General features: G+C 42.5%; 2 protein-coding genes across 2 annotated transcripts in view; both read left to right on the forward strand.

Annotated features, from left to right (window-relative positions):
- Positions 1-27,603, forward strand: part of LOC143767494 (gastrula zinc finger protein XlCGF66.1-like) — an 87,960-nt gene that overhangs the window by 56,399 nt on the left and 3,958 nt on the right. The window lies entirely within an intron of this gene.
- Positions 5,710-7,309, forward strand: LOC143767050 (uncharacterized; the record flags this gene model as incomplete). The annotated part of the gene is made up of 1 exon (XM_077255072.1): positions 5,710-7,309. A coding segment is annotated over one exon (819 nt), but the record flags the coding sequence as incomplete, so codon positions are not given.

The following is a 27,603-nucleotide window of genomic DNA, read 5'->3' on the forward strand; positions in this document are numbered from 1 at the left end:
CTCTTCAGGTCATTGACAAGGTCATCCGGTATAGTTTTGGGCTAATTCCTGACTTTTCGCAAAATCATCCCTAACCCCATTCAGCGGTTGACGCAAGCAGCAATAGCCATTTCACACGCAGAGGCACCTGTCAACTATTTCATGGATGATGATTTTGTGCTTATCAAAACCTGCCTCGGAACCAGACAAGGTTTATGAAGCGTTGAGGTAATTAGAGGAGAATGTTGCTGGCATCAGCGATACACAGCACAAGCAACTTAAGTTAAAAAAAAAAAAAAAACATCTTCTGGGGGCAAATCAGCTTTTCTTGCTGTCAGCTCTGGAGCAGATAATGCCATACATGTTGTTGGAGCAGGCTTAACAAAGCCTGCAAGATCTTGCTGTGGTGGTGAGACTTTTCGTGCATGGGCCTTCTCTTGCTCGATGACCAAAGACAATTTCTTGGCACCTTACAGCCTCTGCATGAGGAAAATAAGCTGTGGATGTCCCGGTTCTTACAGACCAGAAACTATATCTCTCCATCAGTACATGAAGCGACATCACCTGCGTATTTGTCAAAGTCAAACCAGACAGCAATCCAAGAAAGCCTCCAGTTTTCCACCCTCCTTCTCACCTCTCTCATCTTTCGGTCAGCCAAGTCGCACCTTTCGGTAGCGCCTGTACGGTGATGTCATTACCTCCATCACTGTCATACTTTGTCATATTCTAATCCTTTCTTTTCTTTCTTTATGCTATTATTCTTCAAAAGCCAAATGGCGATTCTTCCCTTTTGAGCCATTCTCTGTCCACAAACAGTAGTTTTCTGAGCACATATTGAATTTTGCCACATTCGGGAGAAAATGCTTTATAAATGTTAGGGATGTGTTTGACAAAATCTGGAAACCAGGCAGGGGTGACGAGGAGTTGAGGGCATCAGAGGAGGTGGTTGCTGGCATTGGTGATACGCAACACCATCAACGTGCACCTAAAACATCTTTTACCACAAATATGGTTTTCCTGAAGTTGGTTCTTGAGCACGTATTGCGCTGTTGATGTAGGAGGCTATACAGTAGTGTTTCCAAAACTCCAGTCCTCACGATCTTCAACAGATTATGTTTTCAGGATTTTCTTAGTATTGCACAGCTGAAAGACCCTGTGGCAATTTCTGATGCTTTGATTATAATTATATCACCTGTACAATACTATGGAAATCTTGAAAACAGATATGTTGGGGGGACCGTAAGGGTAGAAGTTTGGTCAAACACTACTATACAGCATCTGAAATTTCTCAACACAGTGGTGGCAAGTTGTACGTGCAAGCTTTTTGTGTGCGTAAAATCTTTTGGAAGGCGAATTTTGAGCATTATGCAGGCTGTACTGTTGGAAAATAAGCTATGTACATCCCTCCAACCAACACATGAAACTAGCACAGTGAGTTCAAAAATAATCTGTTGTTAAAAAAAAATCACAGTAATAAGCAACTTGCTTATTACTGTGATTTGATTTTTTTTTTTTTTTTTAACAACAGAGTATTTTTGACCTCACTGTGCTTTGCTTTTTTTTTTTTTTTATGTCTTCAAGTTTTCTGGTGGTGTGAACAGGTTCCTACAGACTTGTTCAATGTGCAAGTAGCCCATGTGTTTCTGGTTCAACACATGAAACTGCATCAGCTGCTCATGTAGAAAAAGCAAATTGACCGGCAAGATGAGCAAGGCTCAAGCTGTCCTCCTTCCTCTTCTTGGGATTATCTTTTTGGTTGCCAGTGTGCATCGGCAAGTAGCCTTGTCATTGTCATCTGTTCCATCCTCACCTACAGCTTTCCATACATTTCCTCCTCTACCTCCATTGCATCATCAGTTCTCCCTTGTGTGCCCAAGAATCATGCATTCAATCGTCCAATTACAAGGATTGGGCTTAATAGATGATACCTAGCAACTATTATTTATTGTACCAAACAACTGATTTGGGGAATAGGAATTTAACATTTTTTTTTTTTAACCAAAATTTTAAATTTTGTGCATCAATGATCGATATAACCAGGATTGTGGGAGACCAATTGTTGCAACTTATCTGACTAAAATTCCTTCAACGTCATAATAAGTAAATTTTCTTTTTTTTAAATTCTCATATTTTTCCAAAATTGTTCAGAAATTTTTGGAGTGATGGAATTGGCATATTAACGTGAAAATCTGTGTTCCTTGTTTTGGTAAAGTATTTGCACAGTGGACGGTTACCGATGGCATGTGTGACCAGGTGACCACTGTGCTCTTCTTGCAGAGTAAACAATGCCCCGAGTGTTCATCCCCGGATCAGGGTAGGTCATAAAGGGAACAGTTATCAGAAAGGGACAAATTGTTGTACATTTTAAAAACCACTTTTTTTTTTTTTTTTTTTTAATCCCATATGTACATTTTTATTTGATAAAATTAACAATTTTACTAATATCCAAGGCAGCAACAGCACCAATTCCTATAGTTTATCTGTCGATGCACATCAGCAAACAGTCAAGTGCAGTCATACCTAGAATATATAATTTCTCAAGCAGATACCCTGGACCTCGAACCCATGGATTTATCTGTCAACAAATTGGACCAGTGGCAAGAACTGGTCCAGTTTGCTATGGACATAGCGTCATGTTGTCTAGCCTCCAGTTCTTTGTCAGAGAGGGTATTAAGCATGGCCACTTTTGTTTGTCCCACAAAAGTGGACCAGGTTATCTGCCACAAGTGTGAAAAAGTTAATATTTGTCCAAATTATTTCAGTAGGTATCTTTGCACTGGATCATGCACTGTTGGCTGATGCCAATGATTAGATCGGGCAAACCATCTGTCTGCCTGACTGTCATCTACACCGTTCTGCTGATGGATCTCACTCTGCTGGGCATCTATTCCCTCTCCTTCATGTCTTCCATAGTTAGCACTACTGTTGCTCTTGATGACCCTGTACTTCCAAACCTCTTCAAACCTTCAAAAAAATGAGGATAATTTTTGGACAGCTGGATAGACTTTCTAAGTTTCTAATTATTTGCTGATTGGTAAACCAGTAGCTAACCCCAACAAAGGGATATTTTATTTTACTTCAAGTTGAGAAGCCATTACTACTTCACATTAAAAACAGTACAGGTATACCTGTCTTGTCTTCAAAATAGTTTAGATTGCTTATGAAAAAAGCTATGACTTCTTCATTTAGCAAAGTTCAAACTCTTTATAATCTTTAAACCGGAACAATTGGCCCACCTAACTGTGTGAAAATGCTTTTGTTTGCACCACCTGTCTATATAAATAATAGCTGCATGCATCCCCCCCCCCCGGATCATTTTTAGACTGCTAAGCAATTTTTGTCTCCTAAACGCTCTGATACTGTAGTGTCTTGTTAAATACGCTGTTGGTTACCTTTGCACCCATATATTGTTTCCTAGCCATATAGAATGAAGTCATTTGAATATTTAAAAAGGCAGTGCTTGTATTACAGAGCTCAAAAGGTGTTCAATTGACTCCAAGGTAAACTCTGTGCTCTGTAATTAAGCGCTTTTTAATTATGCAATTCATGCTAATTTATTCCCAGTAAGTCAAAATTTGACAAATTCTGCAAATCTGGCAAATTCAAATTTCTTAGGATCCACTCATCTTTTAGATGTTGCTAAGTGAATATTCCTAATATGCCATTTTAGTGCCCAAACTAAAGTCTGCAGATGGTGCTTCTGGAGGCACACGCATCATAAATAATGAGGATTCTACAGAAATGCTAAACAAAAACTAGGGAATGTGGCTTTGGGAGTGCAGATTTTGCTGGATTGGTTGTTGGTCTTTAAAAGCCTTTGACCAACTACTGATGTGAAAACTTCCTAGATTTTCTATGACATATAATATATCTGAGTGAGGGCTTCTTTTTGCGGATGAATAGATGTTTTTGCTACATAACTTGTAATTTTCATGGACATTTATTCTAGAGATGTTGTAAAAATAAAAGTTTTATGGTTATTTAATGAAAAAAAACTGGCTTTACTCTTGGCAGATGACAGTAACAGGAGATCAGAGGGACAACTGACATCTTACATTTCTAAAGCAGATGACCTTGATATCACACAAGATATAACTGAAGTGAATGCCATTACTCCATATACAGTGGGGCAAAAAAGTATTTAGTCAGTCAGCAATAGTGCAAGTTCCACCACTTAAAAAGATGAGAGGCGTCTGTAATTTACATCATAGGTAGACCTCAACTATGGGAGACAAACTGAGAAAAAAATATCCAGAAAATCACATTGTCCGTTTTTTTTATCATTTTATTTGCATATTATGGTGGAAAATAAGTATTTGGTCAGAAACAAAATTTCATCTCAATACTTTGTAATATATCCTTTGTTGGCAATGATGACAGAGGTCAAACGTTTTCTGTAAGTCTTCACAAGGTTGCCACACACTGATGTTGGTATGTTGGCCCATTCCTCCATGCAGATCTCCTCTAGAGCAGTGATGTTTTTGGCTTTTCGCTTGGCAACACGGACTTTCAACTCCCTCCAAAGGTTTTCTATAGGGTTGAGATCTGGAGACTGGCTAGGCCACTCCAGGACCTTGAAATGCTTCTTACGAAGCCACTCCTTCGTTGCCCTGGCGGTGTGCTTGGGATCATTGTCATGTTGAAAGACCCAGCCACGTTTCATCTTCAATGCCCTTGCTGATGGAAGGAGGTTTGCACTCAAAATCTCACGATACATGGCCCCATTCATTCTTTCATGTACCCGGATCAGTCATCCTGGCCCCTTTGCAGAGAAACAGCCCCAAAGCATGATGTTTCCACCACCATGCTTTATAGTAGGTATGGTGTTTGATGGATGCAACTCAGTATTCTTTTTCCTCCAAACACGACAAGTTGTGTTTCTACCAAACAGTTCCAGTTTGGTTTCATCAGACCATAGGACATTCTCCCAAAACTCCTCTGGATCATCCAAATGCTCTCTAGCAAACTTCAGACGGGCCCGGACATGTACTGGCTTAAGCAGTGGGACACGTCTGGCACTGCAGGATCTGAGTCCATGGTGGCGTAGTGTGTTACTTATGGTAGGCCTTGTTACATTGGTCCCAGCTCTCTGCAGTTCATTCACTAGGTCCCCCCGCGTGGTTCTGGGATTTTTGCTCACCGTTCTTGTGATCATTCTGACCCCACGGGGTGGGATTTTGCGTGGAGCCCCAGATCGAGGGAGATTATCAGTGGTCTTGTATGTCTTCCATTTTCTAATTATTGCTCCCACTGTTGATTTCTTCACTCCAAGCTGGTTGGCTATTGCAGATTCAGTCTTCCCAGCCTGGTGCAGGGCTACAATTTTGTTTCTGGTGTCCTTTGACAGCTCTTTGGTCTTCACCATAGTGGAGTTTGGAGTCAGACTGTTTGAGGGTGTGCACAGGTGTCTTTTTATACTGATAAGATAACAAGTTTAAACAGGTGCCATTACTGAGTGGAGGAAAGAGGAGACTCTTAAAGAAGAAGTTACAGGTCTGTGAGAGCCAGAAATCTTGAAATTTTGTTTCTGACCAAATACTTATTTTCCACCATAATATGCAAATAAAATGATAAAAAAAACAGACAATGTGATTTTCTGGATTTTTTTTTCTCAGTTTGTCTCCCATAGTTGAGGTCTACCTATGATGTAAATTACAGACGCCTCTCATCTTTTTAAGTGGTGGAACTTGCACTATTGCTGACTGACTAAATATTTTTTTGCCCCACTGTACACCATCATCCCTTCAAAGTAAAGATCTTCCATCTGATTCTGGTAAACGGGTCCGATCTTCTGATTCATCACAGACTATTAAGAAAAATAAATGTCACAAAAGGGGCGTTAAAAATCTAAGTGATCTTAAAACAAAGAAGCAATTTTTACATTCAAAAAGCTTTTCATCTAAAACACCTATTGTTGTATATCTAAAAAATCACACAAAAGAGCAAAGCTTTTCTTGTACAGAGTCTGGTAAATATTTTGACTATGACTCCGATGTTCTGAAACCTGATAGAAATCACCCAGGCGAAAAGACGTATTTATGTTCAGAATGTGGGAAATATAGTGTAAATAAATCAAAGCTTATTAGACATCAGAGAACTCACACAGGCGAAAAACCATTTTCATGTTCAGAATGTGGAAAATGTTTTGCAGAGAAATCAAATCTTTTTGCACATCAGAGAACTCACACGGGGGAGAAGCCATATTCCTGTTCAGAATGTGGAAAATGTTTTGCAGAGAAATCAAATCTTTTTGCACATCGGAGAACTCACACAGGGGAGAAACCATTTTCATGTTCGAAATGTGAAAAATGTTTTACTCAGAAATCAAATCTGGTAAGGCATCGGAGGAGCCACGCAGGGGAGAAGCCATATTCCTGTTCAGAATGTGGGAAATGTTTTATTCAGAAATCCTTTTTAGTTACACATCAAAGAACTCACACGGTGGAGAAACCTTTTTCATGTTCACAATGTGGGAAATGTTTTAATCAGAAATCTAATCTGGTAAGACATCAGAGGAGCCACACAGGGGAGAAGCCATATTCATGTTAAGAATGTGAGAGAGGTTTAACCCATAAAACGTACCTTCTTAAACCTCTAAAATCTCACATGGCGGTATAAATCTAAATGGCAATGCATGGAACTTGTGAAACCCTGAAACGGACATGGAAATTCAGATTTCCTAATCATCCTTCTTTTGTAGCCTTTGGGAGATTAAGCATTTTCAGTATCTGCTTTTTACCTGTTCAGACAAAGTTATTGAACTCATTTTCCGTGATTTTTTTTTTGTTAGTTTGTTTTTTCTTTTATCCAAATTCTGCCGTTGAAAAATTGAGCACATATAAAATGATGGGAAGAAGAATCATTTGTTTTTTTTGTCGGACATTTTTATCTCCCCTCCAGAATGCTTGGGTAAGACTATCAATAAAGAGATGCCCTTTACAGCTCTTTTAGAGCAACAGCAACATCATATTTTATACAGAAGAATAGCGCAATCTCCATAGTTCTTTATACAATGACATAGATCAGACAAGGTCCTCATATTTAGGCAGTTTCTATTTTACTCAAATGCTCTTTATATTCATAAGATCAGGGAGTCTCATTATACTGAGTGGAGAAGTTTCAGGGACAAAACCCTGTCTCGTACCAACACGCTGGAGGCCAGGCCCAACGTATCCAGCCATGGAGCCCAGATTCTCTCATTTTTGGCTCCAGTGTTTTTTTTTAGAATAAACCCCTTACTCATACTGTCCGGTAGCAATTACTTAATCATGTTTTATAGAAGGGTTCATCTGAATCCATCAAAATGTTCTCAATTTATGTGCAAGAAACAATAAATGTCCTACTGCAGTTTTACCATGTGTGTCCAGTGTCAGTTCTTCTTCATGTCCTACTAGAAAACTGGTGTCTCCAACCAAACCTGCTGATTATGATTTAATTACAATGGTAATAACTTTGCCCCCAAAGTTTTTAATTATCTCACTGTGTTTCACAATGCTAGACACAATACTGTTGCTACTTTGGCTGCCATCGCTAGCCCTAAACTGCCAAGCATCATCTTGTCTGTTTTGCCTTGACTCTCTAATTCGCTGCTCCTACTGGAACCACAGCCATGCCAGCCACATGCCTCCTTGCTGCCCACTGTGTTTTCTAGTGCTAGACAGTACTACTGATACTGGAAAATATACTCCTGTTTTCATATCCTCAAGAAACTACTGAGAATATGAAAATAGGGCTATTTTTTATTTTAAAGGCTTGATGACCACAAGCCATTACTGATTCATGTTTAAAACAGAATAATTGTTTTCTCTACAGAAAAAAGGGGATAATTTCTGGACATCTAAAGACTTTACTGCCTAATCATTTTGGGATTCACAAACCAGTTGCGGAATCCCAAAAAGGATGATTTTTTTTTTTTTTTTTTTCCACTTCAAGTTAAAAAGCCTTTACTTTACATTCAAAATGGTACAATACACCTGTTTTGTCTCTCTAATTATTTGGACGATGTATCATGCACTAACACTCCCACCTACACCGCTTGAGACACACGTGCCTCAGATGCTTACGTACAGGTGAACTGCACTTTCTACACTTGTTTGTCCACTCACCTATCGCAATAGACTGACAGTGAGCTAACCTTACCCCACAAACAATTCTCACAACCACATCACACTTTTCACTGCTACCACTCACCATTTTGATAGGCCAGTGAGAAGCTTGCACTTCGTCACACACTAGGACACATGCCATCCAACTTTCCTGATCATCCAATTACTCCTCTTCTTGCATACACAGGGTAGCCCAACCAAGCTATGCTCACCATCTTCAGAATCTGTGGGTACGTTTAGAGCAGCAACGAACAAACTTATTACATTTTAGATTTAATATGCAAAAGTACCTACTTTTTTTGCCTCTTTGTATCTGTAAGAGGGTACCGAAATGGTTCCACACTCTATCCCTTCCCCTTTAAAGGAGAGTACTAATTATCCACTGCTGTTAAGGTGCGTACTTTCATGTTAAATAGGGAAAGCATAGTACTCTTTTCCGTGCACTAGATGGAGCCCATGACACCGTTTCATAAGTAGTGGTGTAAATAGTTATACTGTGTTCCAAATTATTATGCAAATTGGATTTAAGTGTCATAGAGATTTAATTGTTTTCTTTTTCAAATAAACTCATGGATGGTATTGTGTCTCAAGGCTCAATGGATCACTGAAATCAATCTTAAACACATGTGATAATTAGTTTTCCAGGTGATTTTAATTAAAGGAAAACTACTGAAAAATGATGTTCCACATTATTAGGCGGGCCACAGGTTTCAAATAACATGGGAAAGAAAAAGGATCTCTCTGCTGCCGAAAAGCATCAAATAGTGCAATGCCTTGGACAAGGTATGAAAACATTAGATATTTCACGAAACCTTAAGAGTGATCATCATACTGTGAAGAGATTTGTGACTTGAAACAGAGCACAGACAGAGTTCATGCAGATAAAGGCATAATGAGGAAGGTTTCTGCCAGACAAATTCATTGGATTAAGAGAGCAGCTGCCAAAATACCATTACAAAGCAGCAAACAGATATTTGAAGCTGCTGGTTCCTCTGGCATCCCATCGAATCTCAAGGTATGGGATCCTTCATAGGCTTGCTGTGGTGCATAAACTTACTATTCGGCCACCCCTAAACAGTGTTCACAGCAGAAACGGTTGCAGTGGGCCCAGACATACATAAAGACTAATTTTCAAACAGTCTTGTTTACTGATGAGTGTCGAGCAACCCTGGATTGTCCAGATGGATGGAGTAGTAGATGGTTGGTGGATGGCCACCATGTCCCAACAAGGCTGCGATGTCAGCAAGGAGGTAGAGGGGTCATGTTTTGGGCCAGAATCATGGGGAAACAGCTGGTAGGGCCCTTTAAGGTTCCTGAGGGTGTGAAAATGACCTCTGCAAAGTATAGAGTTTCTGACTGACAACTTTCTTCCGTGGTATAAAAAGCAGAAACGTGCCTTCAGGAGCAAAATAATCTTGCACAATGCACCATCTCATGCTGCAAAGAATACCTCTGAGTCATTGGCTACTAAGGGCATAAAAGGAAATAAACTCATGGTGTGGCCACCATCTTCCCCTGACATCTTTCCCTGACCTCAACCCTATAGAGAATCTTTGGAGTATCATCAAGCAAAAGATCTATGAGGGTGGGAGGCAGTTCACATAAAAACAGCAGCTCTGGGAGGCTATTCTGACTTCATGCAAAGAAATACAAGCAGAAACTCTCCAAAAATTCACAAGTTCAATGGACGCAAGAATTGTGAAGGTGATATCAAAGAAGGTTTCTATATTAACATGTAACTTGGCCTGTTAGGATGTTTTGGAGTTAAATAGCTTTTTTGTTCAGTGAATGTGGCCTCCTAATGCTGCAAATTCAACAAATGAGCATTTTCAGTTCTTTAAAACACATCAAATGTTGGGGGGCGTGCCCAGCATCCGGAGAAGGACGCATGGTGGAGAGCTCCTCCAGAAAAGAGGAGAATTAGGCATTTCCCTGGCCTTATTCGGCTTATAAAGAGCCCGATACTCCTCAGCAATACACCTGAGGTGAAGGGGACCCTTGGCCAGGGACTCCCTGAGACGTGGAGTCGGCGCCCCGGATCCACGGACATGAGGCGGCCTTACAATTCTGCCGCGCCAGTTGCAAGCTGACATAGCGAGGATACCACGGACCTCGCAGAAGGCACAGAGCAGGCCGATAAATGGCTAACAGAGTGTGGAAGGTAGCACGGCAACACAAACGACTGCAGGCTCTTCACTGAGCCGAGAGGTTGGTGGGGGAGCGGTGAGAGGGGCCCTCCCGCCTTTGGACCCTGTATACTTACCGCGCGGTGCGTACTACGGACTCGCTCAGCCGGAGGACGTCGGTGGTGCCTGGCCTGTGCTTCGGTGAGGTGGAAGGTGACCGGGGAGAGATTGGTGAGAGTGGGTGAGGAGGCTCCTGGAGCGCTTGACGTTGTGTCCCCTGCCCCAGCCGTTTTCCCGCCCTGGAGAGGAGGGCGCCATCTTGGAAATATAATCTTCTGAGAAGATGCACTCTCGTGGCATGAACTTATCTGGGGCTTTTAGAAAACCCTCTTACTGACTTCTTCATCTTTCCTGAAAAAGGGGCGAAGCTACGCTTTACTACTGCAATTCACTTGGATGTTCTGCTGTATTTGTGAAGGTCCCATGTTTGCCTTTTGCTAATCGGTTGGACCTCCTGGGCGGGTTATTGTTCTTTGTTAACATACATGTGGGTCATCTCGCCGTTATGAGGGTTACTATTCTATTCTGTTGTGATAATATATGACCATAAATCTTTGTCATTGGGACCTCTCAAAATATTAGGGGACGTGGGGGGGGCTGCTGCTTCTCCTCGGCTTCCTACCTCATCACAAGGTGTTTAGGCAAATAGTTGCCTCAGTTATACTGATGCAACAACAGATTTGGCGCATTTGCTCCAATGTACTATTTTTTATGTTCTTTGTGTTCTATTTCTCCCTCTTTGCTCTGCTCTTCTTTCCTATCTCCCCTCATCATCCCCTTACCGCACATGGCTGTCTTGTGGTTGCATGGATCGGTTACATGACGTTAAGAGTTACTATCAAAATTCTAGATAATGGATAAAATTAAATTCTGCTCCTTTAATGTAAAAGGGCTAAATATCCCTGAAAAACGAAGACAGGTCCTATCCGATAGCCACAAACAACGGGTCTCTGTTGCGCTCCAAGAGACACATTTCAAAACCGGAGTAGTGCCACATTGCATCACGGAACATTATCCTAAATGGTAACCTAGCCCAAATCCATATTCCAAATCCAAAGGTGTTTCAATGGCCTTTCACAAATCTTTTCTACCTGAGATCCTGGGTTCTCTAATAGACAAAGATGGTAGATATATTTTTCTGCTCGTCACTTGGGCAGCGCATAAACTCGTGATAGCTAATGTGTATTTTCCAAATGAAGGACAACAGAAATTTGGAGCTGAATGTAAGAGGCGTCTCGAGGAGTTTGCTGGTTCCTCTCCTGTGATACTTGGAGGCGACTTCAATTTCCCAATGAACCCTGTAGTGGACGTCTCTTCTGGTAAGTCTTCATGCTCTCCATCTTCTATTAACAAAATAAGATCCCAATTGCGTAGTTTGAGATTGGTAGACGTCTGGAGGGTCCTCAATCCTGTAACTAAGGACTTTAGCTTCTTCTCCAAAACTCATAATATTTATAGCAGAATAGACTACTTCTTCATCTCACATAAGTTACTTGACTTGCCAGTGGAAGCAGACTTGGGGTCGATACTTTGGTCAGACCATGCACCTATTTACTTTTCAATTTCACTACATAATGCCCTGAGACTGGGTTTCTCTTGGCGCCTGAATGAAAATTTACTACAAGATCCCATATGCAAGTCTGAGATTGATCAGACAATATCGAACTTCATGGTGGACCATGAGGAGGACACCACGTCTCCCACTCTGAAATGGGAAGCTTTGAAATGCATTGTGAGAGGTGTACTTATGTCACATGGTGCTCGGCTGAAAAAAGATAGAATAGCGGAAATAACTAATCTCACAGAGCAAATTTATAAGCTAGAAAATCAACAAAAACGAGATCTTGAGGCCAGTACACTGGCACAGCTTTCAACAGTTAGACAGAGACTGCTAGTCATACTAGACCAAAAATCTAGATGTCTTAGGGAGAGACTTAAGGTACCTTCACACGAAACGACTTTGTAACGATATCGCTAGCGATCCGTGACGTTGCAGCGTCCTCGCTAGTGATATCGTTTAGTTTGACACGCAGCAGCGATCAGGATCCTGCTGTGATGTCGCTGGTCGCTGAATAAAGTCCAGAACTTTATTTGGTCGTCCGATCGCCGTGTATCGTTGTGTTTCAAAGCAAAAACAACGATACCAGCGATGTTTTACACTGGTAACCAGGGTAAACATCGGGTTACCAAGCGCAGGGCCGCGCTTAGTAACCCGATGTTTACCCTGGTTACCAGCGTAAAAGTAAAAAAAACAAACAGTACATGCTCACCTGCGCGTCCCCCAGCGTCTGCTTCCTGACACTTACTGAGCGCCGGCCCTAAAGTGAAAGTGAAAGCATAGCGGTGACGTCACCGCTGTGCTGTTAGGGCCGGAGCTCAGTCAGTGTCAGGAAGCAGACGCTGGGGGACGCGCAGGTGAGTATGTACTGTTTGTTTTTTTTACTTTTACGCTGGTAACCAGGGTAAACATCTGGTTACTAAGCGCGGCCCTGCGCTTAGCAACCCAATGTTTACCCTGGTTACCCGGGGACCTCGGCATCGTTGGTCGCTGGAGAGCGGTCTGTGTGACAGCTCCCCAGCGATCAAACAGCGACGCTGCAGCGATCGGCATCGTTGTCGCTATCGCTGCAGCGTCGCTTCGTGTGAAGGTACCTTTAGGAGTCGCTTCTACCAACTTGGCAATAAAAGCGGTAAACTCTTGGCCAGAGCTCTCAATAAACGGAACCCTAATACCTACATTCCTTTTGTCAAACACAAAGAAGGGAAAAAAGTGTTCAATACGAGACATCCTTTCTAGTTTTAGCGATTATAAATCCCTATACAATATAGCAGGGCACTATAAAGATGCGCAACTACAATCATTCCGTAACAAAATTAAATTTTACCTACAACAAAACAAACTACCCTTTATTATCTGAAGATAAATTAACCGATCTTGGAATTTTCAGTGGAAGAAGTCTCTGAGACTATCAATGCCTTAAAACAGGGGAGGAGCCCAGGCCCTGATGGGTTCTCGGCAGGCTTCTACAAGAAATTTAATATGCTATTAAGTCCAATATTCCTGAAAGCATGTAACTTTGTTTCCCTGGGAGGCTCCTTTCCTCCACAGGCGCTTACTGCTCACATCACGGTACTCCCTAAACCCGGTAAAGACCCCTCCACATGTAACAATTACCGTCCGATATCTGTAATAAACATAGATATTAAAATTTGTGCAAAAATGTTAGCAAATAGGTTGTGTCCCCTCTTGCCAAAATTGATAAATCAAGACCAGGTAGGCTTTGTTCCAGGGCGGGAGGCGAGAGACAACACAATCAGAACTATCTCCTTAATTGCCAGAGCGGGCAGGGAAGGGGATCCCTTATGTATCCTGTCGATCGATGCTGAAAAAGCGTTTGACCGGGTTCACTGGGAATTCATTTTTCAGACCCTAGAAGGAATTGGCCTTAAGGAAAATATGTTGTGTAGGATCACTGCCTTATATACCTCTCCTAGTGCCCAAGTCAAGGTTAATGGTGCACTCTCAAATATGTTCCCTGTCAGAAACGGTACAAGACAGGGGTGTCCACTCGCTCCTCTACTGTACATACTAACAATGGAGCATCTGGCTATAGCACTACGGAATAATCCCTCAATCAAAGGAATACAATTACTGTCTGAAGAACATAAGTTAGCACTCTTTGCAGACGACATTCTTCTATATATCACATCCCCATCTACGAGCCTGCCAAACAGTATTTTGGAACTACATCAATTTGGGGTCTCAAGTAATTTTAATATGAATTCCCATAAATCAGAAATCCTAAACATATCAATACAACTTCCCTTAGTCGACCAATTGAAGACGGCCTTCCCATTCAAATGGCGTTTCGATTCCCTCACTTAGGTGTCAAAATTGCAAGTAAAACAACTCAATTGTTTGAAGCAAATTTTAAAACACCTCTGCAGAAAGCCGAATCAGATCTGGAGAAGTGGCATAGGCGCCAGTTATCTTGGCTAGGCAGGATCAATGCGGTTAAAATGGAACTTTTGCCACGCCTCTTATACTTCCAAACAATACCCTTACACCTGCCAGCTAACTTCTTCTCCCGCCTGAAACAAATGATCACTCGATTTATTTGGTCTCATAGCCGGGCACGTACCTCGTACATGCTACTGAGCAGATCTAAGTTGACAGGTGGTCCCTTACTTTGCGATCTATAGTTATGCGTCAATAGGAACATGTATCTTGGACCTCTACCATAGCAGAAACAACAAGAAATGGGTTGACCTGAAAAATGATCTTAACGGCCAGGTAGTTCTTTGGTCGCTTGGTAGGGGGTAGAGATAGGTACTTTCTTACCCTTTTCTCACAAGAAATATGATATCTCTTATTAAAAGCAGAAGCAAGGACCTTCAGATCACAACATTCCCAAGCCTATTGATTCCAATTTATGACAAACCTACCTTTCCCGTGGGATTGGGCAGAGAGATGAATCTAAATAGGAGGAGGGATTCTAGACCCATTATTCATGATTACCTAAAAGAACCGGGGTTTAAGTCTCTCCAAGAAATTTTCTCAGAGGAAGAGACACCTCTAGGCGCATGGTTCTTTTATGAACAAATAAAGAGCTTTATCCAGACAATATTCAAACAGACCAATGTTGGTAGACCGTTAACTCCCTTTGAAACGCTTTGCATATCAACAAACCCCCCGAATCACACTGTCTCACTGCTGTATAAAATCTTTCAGGAAGGGAGGACTCCACTGCAGGGTTCTCTAACATTTTTTTTCTAAATGGGAAATCGATTTGTGAAAGTCCCTATCACCTGAGGACAGAGCAAAAATTATTTTCTTCACGTTCAGGTCGTCTCCGTGCGGTTTCACAGGAGAGGAGCTACAAGGTCCTGATGAGGTGGTATAGATGTCCCTCCACGGTTCATGAGGTGTTTCCTACGACCCCTGATACGTGTTGGAGATGCTTGAGAGAGGCTCTTATGTGCACGTATGGTGGGAATGCCCCCCAGTTAATGACTTGTGGCTAGCTGTCTTTGAACTCCACAATAAGTTGTCAATTACACAAATTCAACCCTCAGCGAGTTTAGTCACTGTTGTTTCCAGGTATAAGAGGGGTATTCTTAGACACTTCCTTACTGCTGTTAGGAATTTAATCCCAAGATTTTGGAAACAAGAAAAGTATCCCTCATGTGCAGAGTTTGTGGCGGAATTCAACAATATTTACAGAATGGAGCAATTGATAAGCCAGACCTCAGGAAACATTGATAAAACATACAATACATGGGCTCCCTGGATTACTTTAATGGAGACACCCGATTTAGATTGTTGGCTTTCTGGTACCTGAAGAACTACACGTTTGCCTGTTTTTGGACTTCTAAGTTAATCCGTGATCCGGATGTTGGAGCGATATGACAGTCGTGTTTCCTACTAAGTATACCACATACTCTTTCCACACTCTCTCCCTTTTCCTATTTCCTCTCTTTTCCTTCTCTTTACTTTCTTTGTGTGTCCTTTTCTTATCCAGATTGAACTTGTGTTATGATTCTTGATTAACCACAATGGATCGTAAAAAGGTGTTAGTAAATATCTTAATCTTTTATTATTAAGTATTAACATAATCAATAATATCATTTGAAAATATAAACCTGTGAGATTTACGGAGCTGTCATAATGTAACACCCGACTAGTTTGTAATTATCATTTGATATTTGCCGACTTACTTAATTGTACTTATGTGTGATTTGTTTCAATAAACTTGATTAATGCAAAAAAAATATCAAATGTTTAGAAATTCCACTGTGCTTAATAATTTGGAACTGTGCATTTTGAGGTTTTTTTTTCATTTTGGAGATTATACTGTTATCTTTGGGAGGTTTCTTCAATAGAATTCGATGTACACTCCCTGACAGAAGTTATGTTGCTAATCCATGTCATGTAAATAAAAGCTTATAACCTGACGTTAAATTCATCCATTGGTTGTATAAATTATTCTTTTGAAAGCTGAAACCCTCCGAAATGTGATTTAGGTTAAGCAAATAAATTGGCATCAATCCAGAAATATTGATCAGTTAATGAACACAGAATGGTCAGATTTTGGCAAGACAAAAGTTTTGTCGCCTGGTCATATAATGCACCCAATCCTAGTTTATAGCCTCACCTGTGCTCAGTAAATGATCGGTTAATTAGTGTGTGTGTATAAAAAGAAACCCAGCACCCCAGACCTTCACATGAACTGCAACTTGAGCTCTGACAACATGCCAAAAATCCACCCTGTGACCAAAGCCTGGATTATCAAGAGGCTGAAGACCAGATCCACTGCAGAGGTGGCTGGCACCTTTAATGTGTTTCAGCATCAAGTACAAAAAATTAAAAAAAGATTTGAAGAGACTGGAGATATGTTTGACAAGCCCAGGTCTGGCAGACCCCACAAGACAGCTGCTCAGGAGGAATGTTTGTTGATTCGAAAATCCAATGCAAACACCTCTTCCACTGCAGCAGAGCTCCAACAGGCCTGGTCACCTCAAGTCCCTGTGTCAACTAGAACAGTTTGTAGGATTCTGTCTCAAAATGGCCTCCATGGTCGAATCAGTGCCCAGAAGCCAGCACTAAACAAAAGGCAAATAAAAAACCGTGTGGCATTTGCAAAGTCCCACAGCCTGTTAAACGGAGAGATGCTGGAAAAGTGTCAGAAGGTGGATTTCTCTGATGAATCGTCAGTAGAATTACACCACAACCACCGTAAATACTGCAGGAGACCTACTGGGGCCAGTATGGATCCAAAATACACCCAGAAAACAGTTACATTTGGTGGTGGAAAGATCATGGTCTGGGGTTACATTCAGTATGGGGGTGTGCAAAACATTTGCAAGGTGGAAGGCAATATCAATATTCTAAAATATCAAGAAGTATTAGCTAGCTCTTATATTCCAAATCATAAAAGGGGTCAAATTCTGCAGCAGGATGGTGCTCCATCTCATACATCCATCTCTACAACAAAGTTCCTCCAGGCAAAAATGATCAAGGTGCTCAAGGACTGGCCAGCCCAGTCACCAGACATAAACATCATTCAGCATGTTTTGGGTAGGATGAAGGAGGAATGTTATGGTTCTCAATGGCAAGAGAACATAGCCCAGCAAACATAAGTACTAGCTCTTGGAAGGATGGAAACTAAACTGACCATGAACTAAACCTGCCGCACAACTAACAGTAGCCGGGTAGCGTTGCCTACGTTTTTATCCCTAGACGCCCAGCGCCGGCCGGAGGACTAACTAATCCTGGCAGAGGAAAATATAGTCCTGGCTCACCTCTAGAGAAATTTCCCCGATAGGCAGACAGAGGCCCCCACATATATTGGCGGTGATTTTAGATGAAATGACAAACGTAGTATGAAAATAGGTTTAGCAAAATTGAGGTCCGCTTACTAGATAGCAGGAAGACAGAAAGGGCACTTTCATGGTCAGCTGAAAACCCTATCAAAATACCATCCTGAAATTACTTTAAGACTCTAGTATTAACTCATAACATCAGAGTGGCAATTTCAGATCACAAGAGCTTTCCAGACACAGAAACGAAACTACAGCTGTGAACTGGAACAAAATGCAAAAACAAACGAGGACTAAAGTCCAACTTAGCTGGGAGTTGTCTAGCAGCAGGAACATGCACAGAAAGGCTTCTGATTACAATGTTGACCGGCATGGAAGTGACAGAGGAGCAAGGTTAAATAGCGACTCCCACATCCTGATGGAAACAGGTGAACAGAGGGGATGATGCACACCAGTTCAATTCCACCAGTGGCCACCGGGGGAGCCCAAAATCCAATTTCACAACAGTACCCCCCCCCTCAAGGAGGGGGCACCGAACCCTCACCAGAACCACCAGGGCGATCAGGATGAGCCCTATGAAAGGCACGGACCAGATCGGAGGCATGAACATCAGAGGCAGTCACCCAAGAATTATCCTCCTGACCGTATCCCTTCCATTTGACCAGATACTGGAGTTTCCGTCTGGAAACACGGGAGTCCAAGATTTTTTCCACAACGTACTCCAACTCGCCCTCAACCAACACCGGAGCAGGAGGCTCAACGGAAGGCACAACCGGTACCTCATACCTGCGCAACAATGACCGATGAAAAACATTATGAATAGAAAAAGATGCAGGGAGGTCCAAACGGAAGGACACAGGGTTAAGAATCTCCAATATCTTGTACGGGCCGATGAACCGAGGCTTAAACTTAGGAGAAGAAACCCTCATAGGGACAAAACGAGAAGACAACCACACCAAGTCCCCAACACAAAGCCGAGGACCAACCCGACGCCGGCGGTTGGCAAAAAGCTGAGTCTTCTCCTGGGACAACTTCAAATTGTCCACTACCTGCCCCCAAATCTGATGCAACCTCTCCACCACAGCATCCACTCCAGGACAATCCGAAGATTCCACCTGACCAGAAGAAAATCGAGGATGAAACCCCGAATTACAGAAAAAAGGAGACACCAAGGTGGCAGAGCTGGCCCGATTATTGAGGGCAAACTCCGCTAAAGGCAAAAAAGCAACCCAATCATCCTGATCTGCAGACACAAAACACCTCAAATATGTCTCCAAGGTCTGATTCGTCCGCTCGGTCTGGCCATTTGTCTGAGGATGGAAAGCAGACGAGAAAGACAAATCTATGCCCATCCTAGCACAGAATGCTCGCCAAAATCTAGACACGAATTGGGTTCCTCTGTCAGAAACGATATTCTCCGGAATACCATGCAAACGGACCACATTTTGAAAAAACAGAGGAACCAACTCGGAAGAAGAAGGCAACTTAGGCAGGGGAACCAAATGGACCATCTTAGAGAAACGGTCACACACCACCCAGATGACAGACATCTTCTGAGAAACAGGAAGATCCGAAATAAAATCCATCGAGATGTGCGTCCAGGGCCTCTTCGGGATAGGCAAGGGCAACAACAATCCACTAGCCCGAGAACAACAAGGCTTGGCCCGAGCACAAACGTCACAAGACTGCACAAAGCCTCGCACATCTCGAGACAGGGAAGGCCACCAGAAGGACCTTGCCACCAAATCCCTGGTACCAAAGATTCCAGGATGACCTGTCAACGCAGAAGAATGAACCTCAGAAATGACTTTACTGGTCCAATCATCAGGAACAAACAGTCTACCAGGTGGGCAACGATCAGGTCTATCCGCCTGAAACTCCTGCAAGGCCCGCCGCAGGTCTGGAGAAACGGCAGACAATATCACTCCATCCTTAAGGATACCTGTAGGTTCAGAGTTACCAGGGGAGTCAGGCTCAAAACTCCTAGAAAGGGCATCCGCCTTAACATTCTTAGAACCCGGCAGGTAGGACACCACAAAATTAAACCGAGAGAAAAACAACGACCAGCGCGCCTGTCTAGGATTCAGGCGTCTGGCGGACTCAAGATAAATTAGATTTTTGTGGTCAGTCAATACCACCACCTGATGTCTAGCCCCCTCAAGCCAATGACGCCACTCCTCAAAAGCCCACTTCATGGCCAAAAGCTCCCGATTCCCAACATCATAATTCCGCTCGGCGGGCGAAAATTTACGCGAGAAAAAGGCACAAGGTCTCATCACGGAACAATCGGAACTTCTCTGCGACAAAACTGCCCCAGCTCCGATTTCAGAAGCGTCGACCTCAACCTGAAAAGGAAGAGCAACATCAGGCTGACGCAACACAGGGGCGGAAGAAAAGCGGCGCTTAAGCTCCCGAAAGGCCTCCACAGCAGCAGGGGACCAATCAGCAACATCAGCACCCTTCTTAGTCAAATCAGTCAATGGTTTAACAACATCAGAAAAACCAGCAATAAATCGACGATAAAAGTTAGCAAAGCCCAAAAATTTCTGAAGACTCTTAAGAGAAGAGGGTTGCGTCCAATCACAAATAGCCTGAACCTTGACAGGATCCATCTCGATGGAAGAGGGGGAAAAAATATATCCCAAAAAGGAAATCTTTTGAACCCCAAAAACGCACTTAGAACCCTTCACACACAAGGAATTAGACCGCAAAACCTGAAAAACCCTCCTGACCTGCTGGACATGAGAGTCCCAGTCATCCGAAAAAATCAAAATATCATCCAGATACACAATCATAAATTTATCCAAATAATCACGGAAAATGTCATGCATAAAGGACTGAAAGACTGAAGGGGCATTTGAAAGACCAAAAGGCATCACCAAATACTCAAAGTGGCCCTCGGGCGTATTAAATGCGGTCTTCCACTCATCCCCCTGCTTAATTCGCACTAAATTATACGCCCCACGGAGATCTATCTTAGAGAACCACTTGGCCCCCTTTATGCGAGCAAACAAATCAGTCAGCAGTGGCAACGGATATTGATATTTAACCGTGATTTTATTCAAAAGCCGATAATAAATACACGGTCTCAAAGAGCCATCTTTCTTAGCCACAAAGAAAAAACCGGCTCCTAAGGGAGATGACGAAGGACGAATATGTCCCTTTTCCAAGGACTCCTTTATATATTCTCGCATAGCAGCATGTTCAGGCACAGACAGATTAAATAAACGACCCTTAGGGTATTTACTACCCGGAATCAAATCTATGGCACAATCGCACTCCCGGTGCGGAGGTAATGAACCAAGCTTAGGTTCTTCAAAAACGTCACGATATTCAGTCAAGAATTCAGGAATCTCAGAGGGAATAGATGATGAAATGGAAACCACAGGTACGTCCCCATGCGTCCCCTTACATCCCCAGCTTAACACAGACATAGCTTTCCAGTCAAAGACTGGGTTATGAGATTGCAGCCATGGCAATCCAAGCACCAACACATCATGTAGGTTATACAACACAAGAAAGCGAATAATCTCCTGATGATCCGGATTAATCCGCATAGTTACTTGTGTCCAGTATTGTGGTTTATTACTAGCCAATGGGGTGGAGTCAATCCCCTTCAGGGGTATAGGAGTTTCAAGAGGCTCCAAATCATACCCACAGCGTTTGGCAAAGGACCAATCCATAAGACTCAAAGCGGCGCCAGAGTCGACATAGGCATCCGCGGTAATAGATGATAAAGAACAAATCAGGGTCACAGATAGAATAAACTTAGACTGCAAAGTGCCAATTGAAACAGACTTATCAAGCTTCTTAGTACGCTTAGAGCATGCTGATATAACATGAGTTGAATCACCGCAATAGAAGCACAACCCATTTTTTCGTCTTAAATTCTGCCGTTCACTTCTGGACAGAATTCTATCACATTGCGTATTCTCTGGCGTCTTCTCAGTAGACACCGCCAAATGGTGCACAGGTTTGCGCTCCCGCAGACGCCTATCGATCTGGATAGCCATTGTCATGGACTCATTCAGACCCGCAGGCACAGGGAACCCCACCATAACATCCTTAATGGCATCAGAGAGACCCTCTCTGAAATTCGCCGCCAGGGAGCACTCATTCCACTGAGTAAGCACAGCCCATTTACGGAATTTCTGGCAGTATATTTCAGCTTCGTCTTGCCCCTGAGATAGGGACATCAAGGCCTTTTCCGCCTGAAGCTCTAACTGAGGTTCCTCATAAAGCAACCCCAAGGCCAGAAAAAACGCATCCACATTGAGCAACGCAGGATCCCCTGGAGCCAATGCAAAAGCCCAATCCTGAGGGTCGCCCCGGAGCAAGGAAATCACAATCCTGACCTGCTGAGCAGGATCTCCAGCAGAGCGAGATTTCAGGGACAAAAACAACTTGCAATTATTTTTGAAATTTTGAAAGCAAGATCTATTCCCCGAGAAAAATTCAGGCAAAGGAATTCTAGGTTCAGATATAGGAACATGAACAACAAAATCTTGTAAATTTTGAACTTTCGTGGTGAGATTATTCAAACCTGCAGCTAAACTCTGAATATCCATTTTAAACAGGTGAACACAGAGCCATTCCAGGATTAGAAGGAGAGAGAGAGAGAGAAAGGCTGCAATATAGGCAGACTTGCAAGAGATTCAATTACAAGCACACTCAGAACTGAAGGGAAGGGGAAAAAAAAAATAAATCTTCAGCAGACTTCTCTTTTCTCTCCTTTCTCTGTCAATTAATTTAACCCTTTTTGGCCGGTCAAACTGTTATGGTTCTCAATGGCAAGAGAACATAGCCCAGCAAACATAAGTACTAGCTCTTGGAAGGATGGAAACTAAACTGACCATGAACTAAACCTGCCGCACAACTAACAGTAGCCGGGTAGCGTTGCCTACGTTTTTATCCCTAGACGCCCAGCGCCGGCCGGAGGACTAACTAATCCTGGCAGAGGAAAATATAGTCCTGGCTCACCTCTAGAGAAATTTCCCCGATAGGCAGACAGAGGCCCCCACATATATTGGCGGTGATTTTAGATGAAATGACAAACGTAGTATGAAAATAGGTTTAGCAAAATTGAGGTCCGCTTACTAGATAGCAGGAAGACAGAAAGGGCACTTTCATGGTCAGCTGAAAACCCTATCAAAATACCATCCTGAAATTACTTTAAGACTCTAGTATTAACTCATAACATCAGAGTGGCAATTTCAGATCACAAGAGCTTTCCAGACACAGAAACGAAACTACAGCTGTGAACTGGAACAAAATGCAAAAACAAACGAGGACTAAAGTCCAACTTAGCTGGGAGTTGTCTAGCAGCAGGAACATGCACAGAAAGGCTTCTGATTACAATGTTGACCGGCATGGAAGTGACAGAGGAGCAAGGTTAAATAGCGACTCCCACATCCTGATGGAAACAGGTGAACAGAGGGGATGATGCACACCAGTTCAATTCCACCAGTGGCCACCGGGGGAGCCCAAAATCCAATTTCACAACAGAGGAAGCTTGGAAGACAAAACCAAAGAATCTAGATGAACTCCAGGAGGCATGTAAGACTGCATTCTTTGCTATTTCTGATGACTTCATTAATAAGTTGTATGAATCATTGTTGAACCACATGGATGCAGTCCTTGAAGCTCATGGAGGTCACACAAAACATTAAATATGACTCTAATAGCACCACAACTTCATTCACCAATGTCATGCAACATATATTTGTATTTTAAGTTAATTATTTGTTTGAACATCACATTACTTTGTGGGCGACAAAACTTTTGTCTTGCCAAAATCTGACCATTCTGTGTCGATTAACTGATCAATATTTCTGCATTGATGCCAATTTATTTTCTTAACCTAAACCACATTTCGGAGAGTTTCAGCTTTCAAAAGAATAATTTATATAACCAATAGATTAATTTAACGTCCGGTTATAAGCTTTTATTAAGATAACATGGATAAGCGACATAACTTCTGTCAGGGAGTGTATACTCTAATGGGTGATGACTTTAATTAGACTGACTGTCATTTGCACCGACCATTTAGGAAAATCGGAGAACAATGTAATTTGCATAATAATTTGGAACATGTTGTAATATTAGGAGGAGTTATCTGGGGTAGGTTAGTAAGGGTTTCCTAGGGAGAGGAAGCTGGGGCTAGGGTACCCAGGCCGCTTGGTTGGGCACCAGAGTCCAGGCTACCCAGCAGCTGCACAACATTGAAGTGCAGTGCCCAGCCATCCAGGGAATACCGGCTAGAAATATAGCAGTGCAGTGGACTGGCAGCGATAAAGAAACTGAAGATGAAAGCAGGGCCAGGACAGTACGGGGAAGCAGGTGGCTCCATAATGTGGCAGCTGGTTGCATGGGCTGTTGCTTTTAGATTCGTTGTGAAATGGCTAAGGGAACCCCGTCACAATGAGCTTGGACAGGGAGAACGCTGCGTTACCGCAAGAAGGGGTACAACCCGGGAACGTACTTAAGGCCGAAAGAGAAGAAGCAGGGAAAGTGAGAAATATGAATGTTTGAAACCCACTGCTATAACTGTAACTGAGAACGATGTGCTGCGAACAGTAACAAAGTTTTATGTTTGAAGTTAAAGCTGGACTGGACTCGATTTGTGAGCATTTGTGTGAACGGAGCCTGCAACAGCTGGGAAGGGTTCCGGAAGGTTCAGATAAGAGAGGCAAGTACTCGCATAAAAGAACCTTGTTTGTATGTGAAAGGAGACCAGGGCGCACAAGAGCCATTAGCCTCAGCCATGACTACGGCCCTGGTGCTCCCTCACACTCGGCGTAGTTGGCAGGATGCCGTAACCGTGCCGTGGGGAACCACCTCGAAAGATATTGCTGAAATAGAAAAAAGTATGAAGAGAATGTGGATGTGCTTCAAATGCTGGACTTGACTAAAACTTTGAATGTGAATGATACTGTGGTGGCCAAAATGGCAGCTTAGCAAATGACGGAGGATAGCGAGCAAATAAACGATGACCGCTCTAATCCCACCCTTCGTGGGTGAGAAATGGCACGAGAAACTGTCTGGCAAAGACTGATGATGGCACCCGCCCGCTATGACAGATAGCTAGGAAATGGGTGTAGTGTTAGGACTTGACCCCACCTTGGAACAGGCAGGGCCCAGAAGAAAACCCTGCGTGATGCTGCATGGTGCCATTACGAGACACGGCACCGGCAGCAATGTACCACTCTTGTACTCATCATTGCAGAGGCATAGGTCGCGTGGAGATAAAGTGGCAGCAGGAAGAGGAAATGCCAGACCCGGATGACAGAAAGGAGTAGCGGACGAGTTCTGGACTGACCATTTTCTGGAGCTTCTACATTACCAGGAATGGTGGGTGCCGGAGCCAGAATGTCACTGGGAGATGGAACAACCTCAATGGGAGCCAGACCCACTTTACCGGAAGACATCATCGAGAGCTGGAGGCCAATGGACCGGAAACACCAACCGCCCCGGAGGAACCCGCTCTGGAAGTGAAGGCCAAGCCAGGACTACAACCTCCGGACCCAGACTGCGCAGTCACCGGGGAAGAATTGGACGATTGCGGGATGGGCCATTGAGACCAGGGGTGGTGACCTCATTTTACAAACTACACTCCCAAATGAATTCATTTAGGGGTGCTGTGATCATATTGAAACCACATGTGCCTCACAGAACTTAAAACTATTGGGCGGTGAAGAAGGAATAATTACATTTTTACCACTAAAATGTTGTTTTATCCTCAATTTTTTTATTTTTCTAATGGCTAATAAGAAAAAAATGGACTTGTTTGTTGTAAAAAAAAAAATTCTCCTAAGTGCGCAAATACCCTACATGTAAATAGGAAATGCTTTTCAGGCACAGTGCAAAACTGAGAAGGGAAGGAGCGTCATATTATAGTGCAGATTTTACTTTGATGGTTTGCAGTTGCCATGACTCACTGGGGGATCCTCTGAGGTCCAAGACCTGCAGAACTCCTCAAAAGTGACCCCATTTTACAAATGTCACCTCTCAACGAATTCGTCTAGAGCGGTTTTAATGAAATCCTGAAAACATGACTCGTTGGTGGCTCTTGAGGGCCGGAGTTGGGGAACACTGCTCTAGACTGATGACCCGGATGTCATCATGACGACATCGGGTCACCATGGCAATGATCGGGCCGATCAGAGTGCACAGGGGGCTCCTTACCTCTGCATGCCTGCTAAATGCTGTGATTGCAGTATTTAGGGAGCTAAAGTGCTGGGAGCAGTGCGAGTACCGCTCCTGAATGGAGTTATGGGTACCGTTCCTGAATGGAGTTCTGGGTGTCAGATGTCAGAATCAGCTGATACCCGGCAGCGACTGCTCATGCACAGCCTCTGTACGTGCAAAATTGCCTGAACTTAGTACGTCCAAGTTAAGTAAAGGATTATGCTGTATGATTGTAACTATTTTTGACAGACAAGCTATTAAAAAGTTGTTTGTTCATTTAGCAAATTTTTTATAATCTCCAAACAGCAATACTTGTTGAACCCAACTGTGTGAAAATGTCTCCACAGGTTATTCTGTCTGCATCACCTGTCTATAAATAATAGCAATGCATCTGTCCCCTCAAAAGGGATAATTTTTAGACCGTTTCTACAATATAGGTTGCCTGAAAGTGTGATACTGCAGTGTCTGGTTATATTTGCTGACGGTTACCTCTGTTAATTATTTGTTAGCCAGATAGGATAAAGTCTTTTAGAGATTAACCCCCATTTTCAAAATCCAATCTATGTAGCAATAACTCTGGAATGTTTCAACATATCAATGAGTGTTCACTTTTTTTGGGACACATAATACTTTGCTAATGGAAACATTTAGGTTGATATGTCTTGCATTTATTTAAAAAAAATCAGAAATGTTCAATTTTCAAGCTTTTATTATCCCTTTAATCTGGATAGTCATACCACACAAAATGGTTAATAAATAACATATACTTCATGTCTGCCTTACCATCTTACCATCAGCACCATCTGTAAAAGGTTATTTTATTTAGTTTTGATGTTAGAAGCTTTAAAATTGTAGGACTATTTTTAGTATTTTTTTATTTTTTTTTCTAAATAGTGACCTATTTAGTCTTGAGGTGACTTTATAGGACCTATACACTGGGGAAAAAACAAACAAAAAAAAGTGATACCATTTTAAAAACCGCGCCCCTCAACATATTCAGAACTGCCGTCATGTAGTGTATTAACTCTTCATATGCTTTTCAGGAATTAATGCGAAGTGGCATGACAGGAATGAAAAATGTTTTAAATGTGTTATGAGCTTTATTTCTTGTATACATTTCCTAATCTCGAAAAGTACTGGCCACCGCATATATGCTGTTTATCTTCTGTTAGGTTTCTGAATGGTTTAAAAAACAGTTCACATCATATGCCATTTGCCATTCTGATGGTTTTGAAGGAACCGAAGGACCATTTAACAGATCGCAATTTATGCTTAACAAACAGTAAAGGAATCACAATCGCATCTAAGATACTGTTAATTACCTCAATTTCCCATCTGCAATTAGGCCTGTTTTACATAGGGAAGAGATTCCTGTACCCAAGTGTCCAGATCCTGTGACCGTGAGAGCTTTGACTCTGACCTTACTCATTCTGAAGAGGAAGCATACAGCAATATGAGGAGTGATGCTACTTTAAAAGCAAGTTGTTCATAAGAACCTCACTTCTAATCTCAAGAAGGTCTGAAGGACTTTATCTGTGATTTGTCGAAACAACAATCGGAGCTTCTACGTTCCAAGCTCAAAGGATGGAATCTACTCTGTAAAGAAGTGAAAATATGCAAGTATCGTAGCTGACAGTGATTTTAAAAACTTTCTCTGGAGAAAAAGGTGTAGTTTTTAATGATGTTTGTTCTGGTATGGAGGCCCTTGGACATAAACACTGGGCAGATGTGGCGATTGTTCATAGACTCACAAAAAAATAGTTTGAAGGCCGTTCTTTTGCATAATTGTTTTAGCCTCCCTTTGATACCTGTTACACATACTGCTG

This window comes from Ranitomeya variabilis, chromosome 4, assembly GCF_051348905.1.
Source record: "Ranitomeya variabilis isolate aRanVar5 chromosome 4, aRanVar5.hap1, whole genome shotgun sequence".
Lineage (NCBI taxonomy): Eukaryota > Metazoa > Chordata > Amphibia > Anura > Dendrobatidae > Ranitomeya > Ranitomeya variabilis.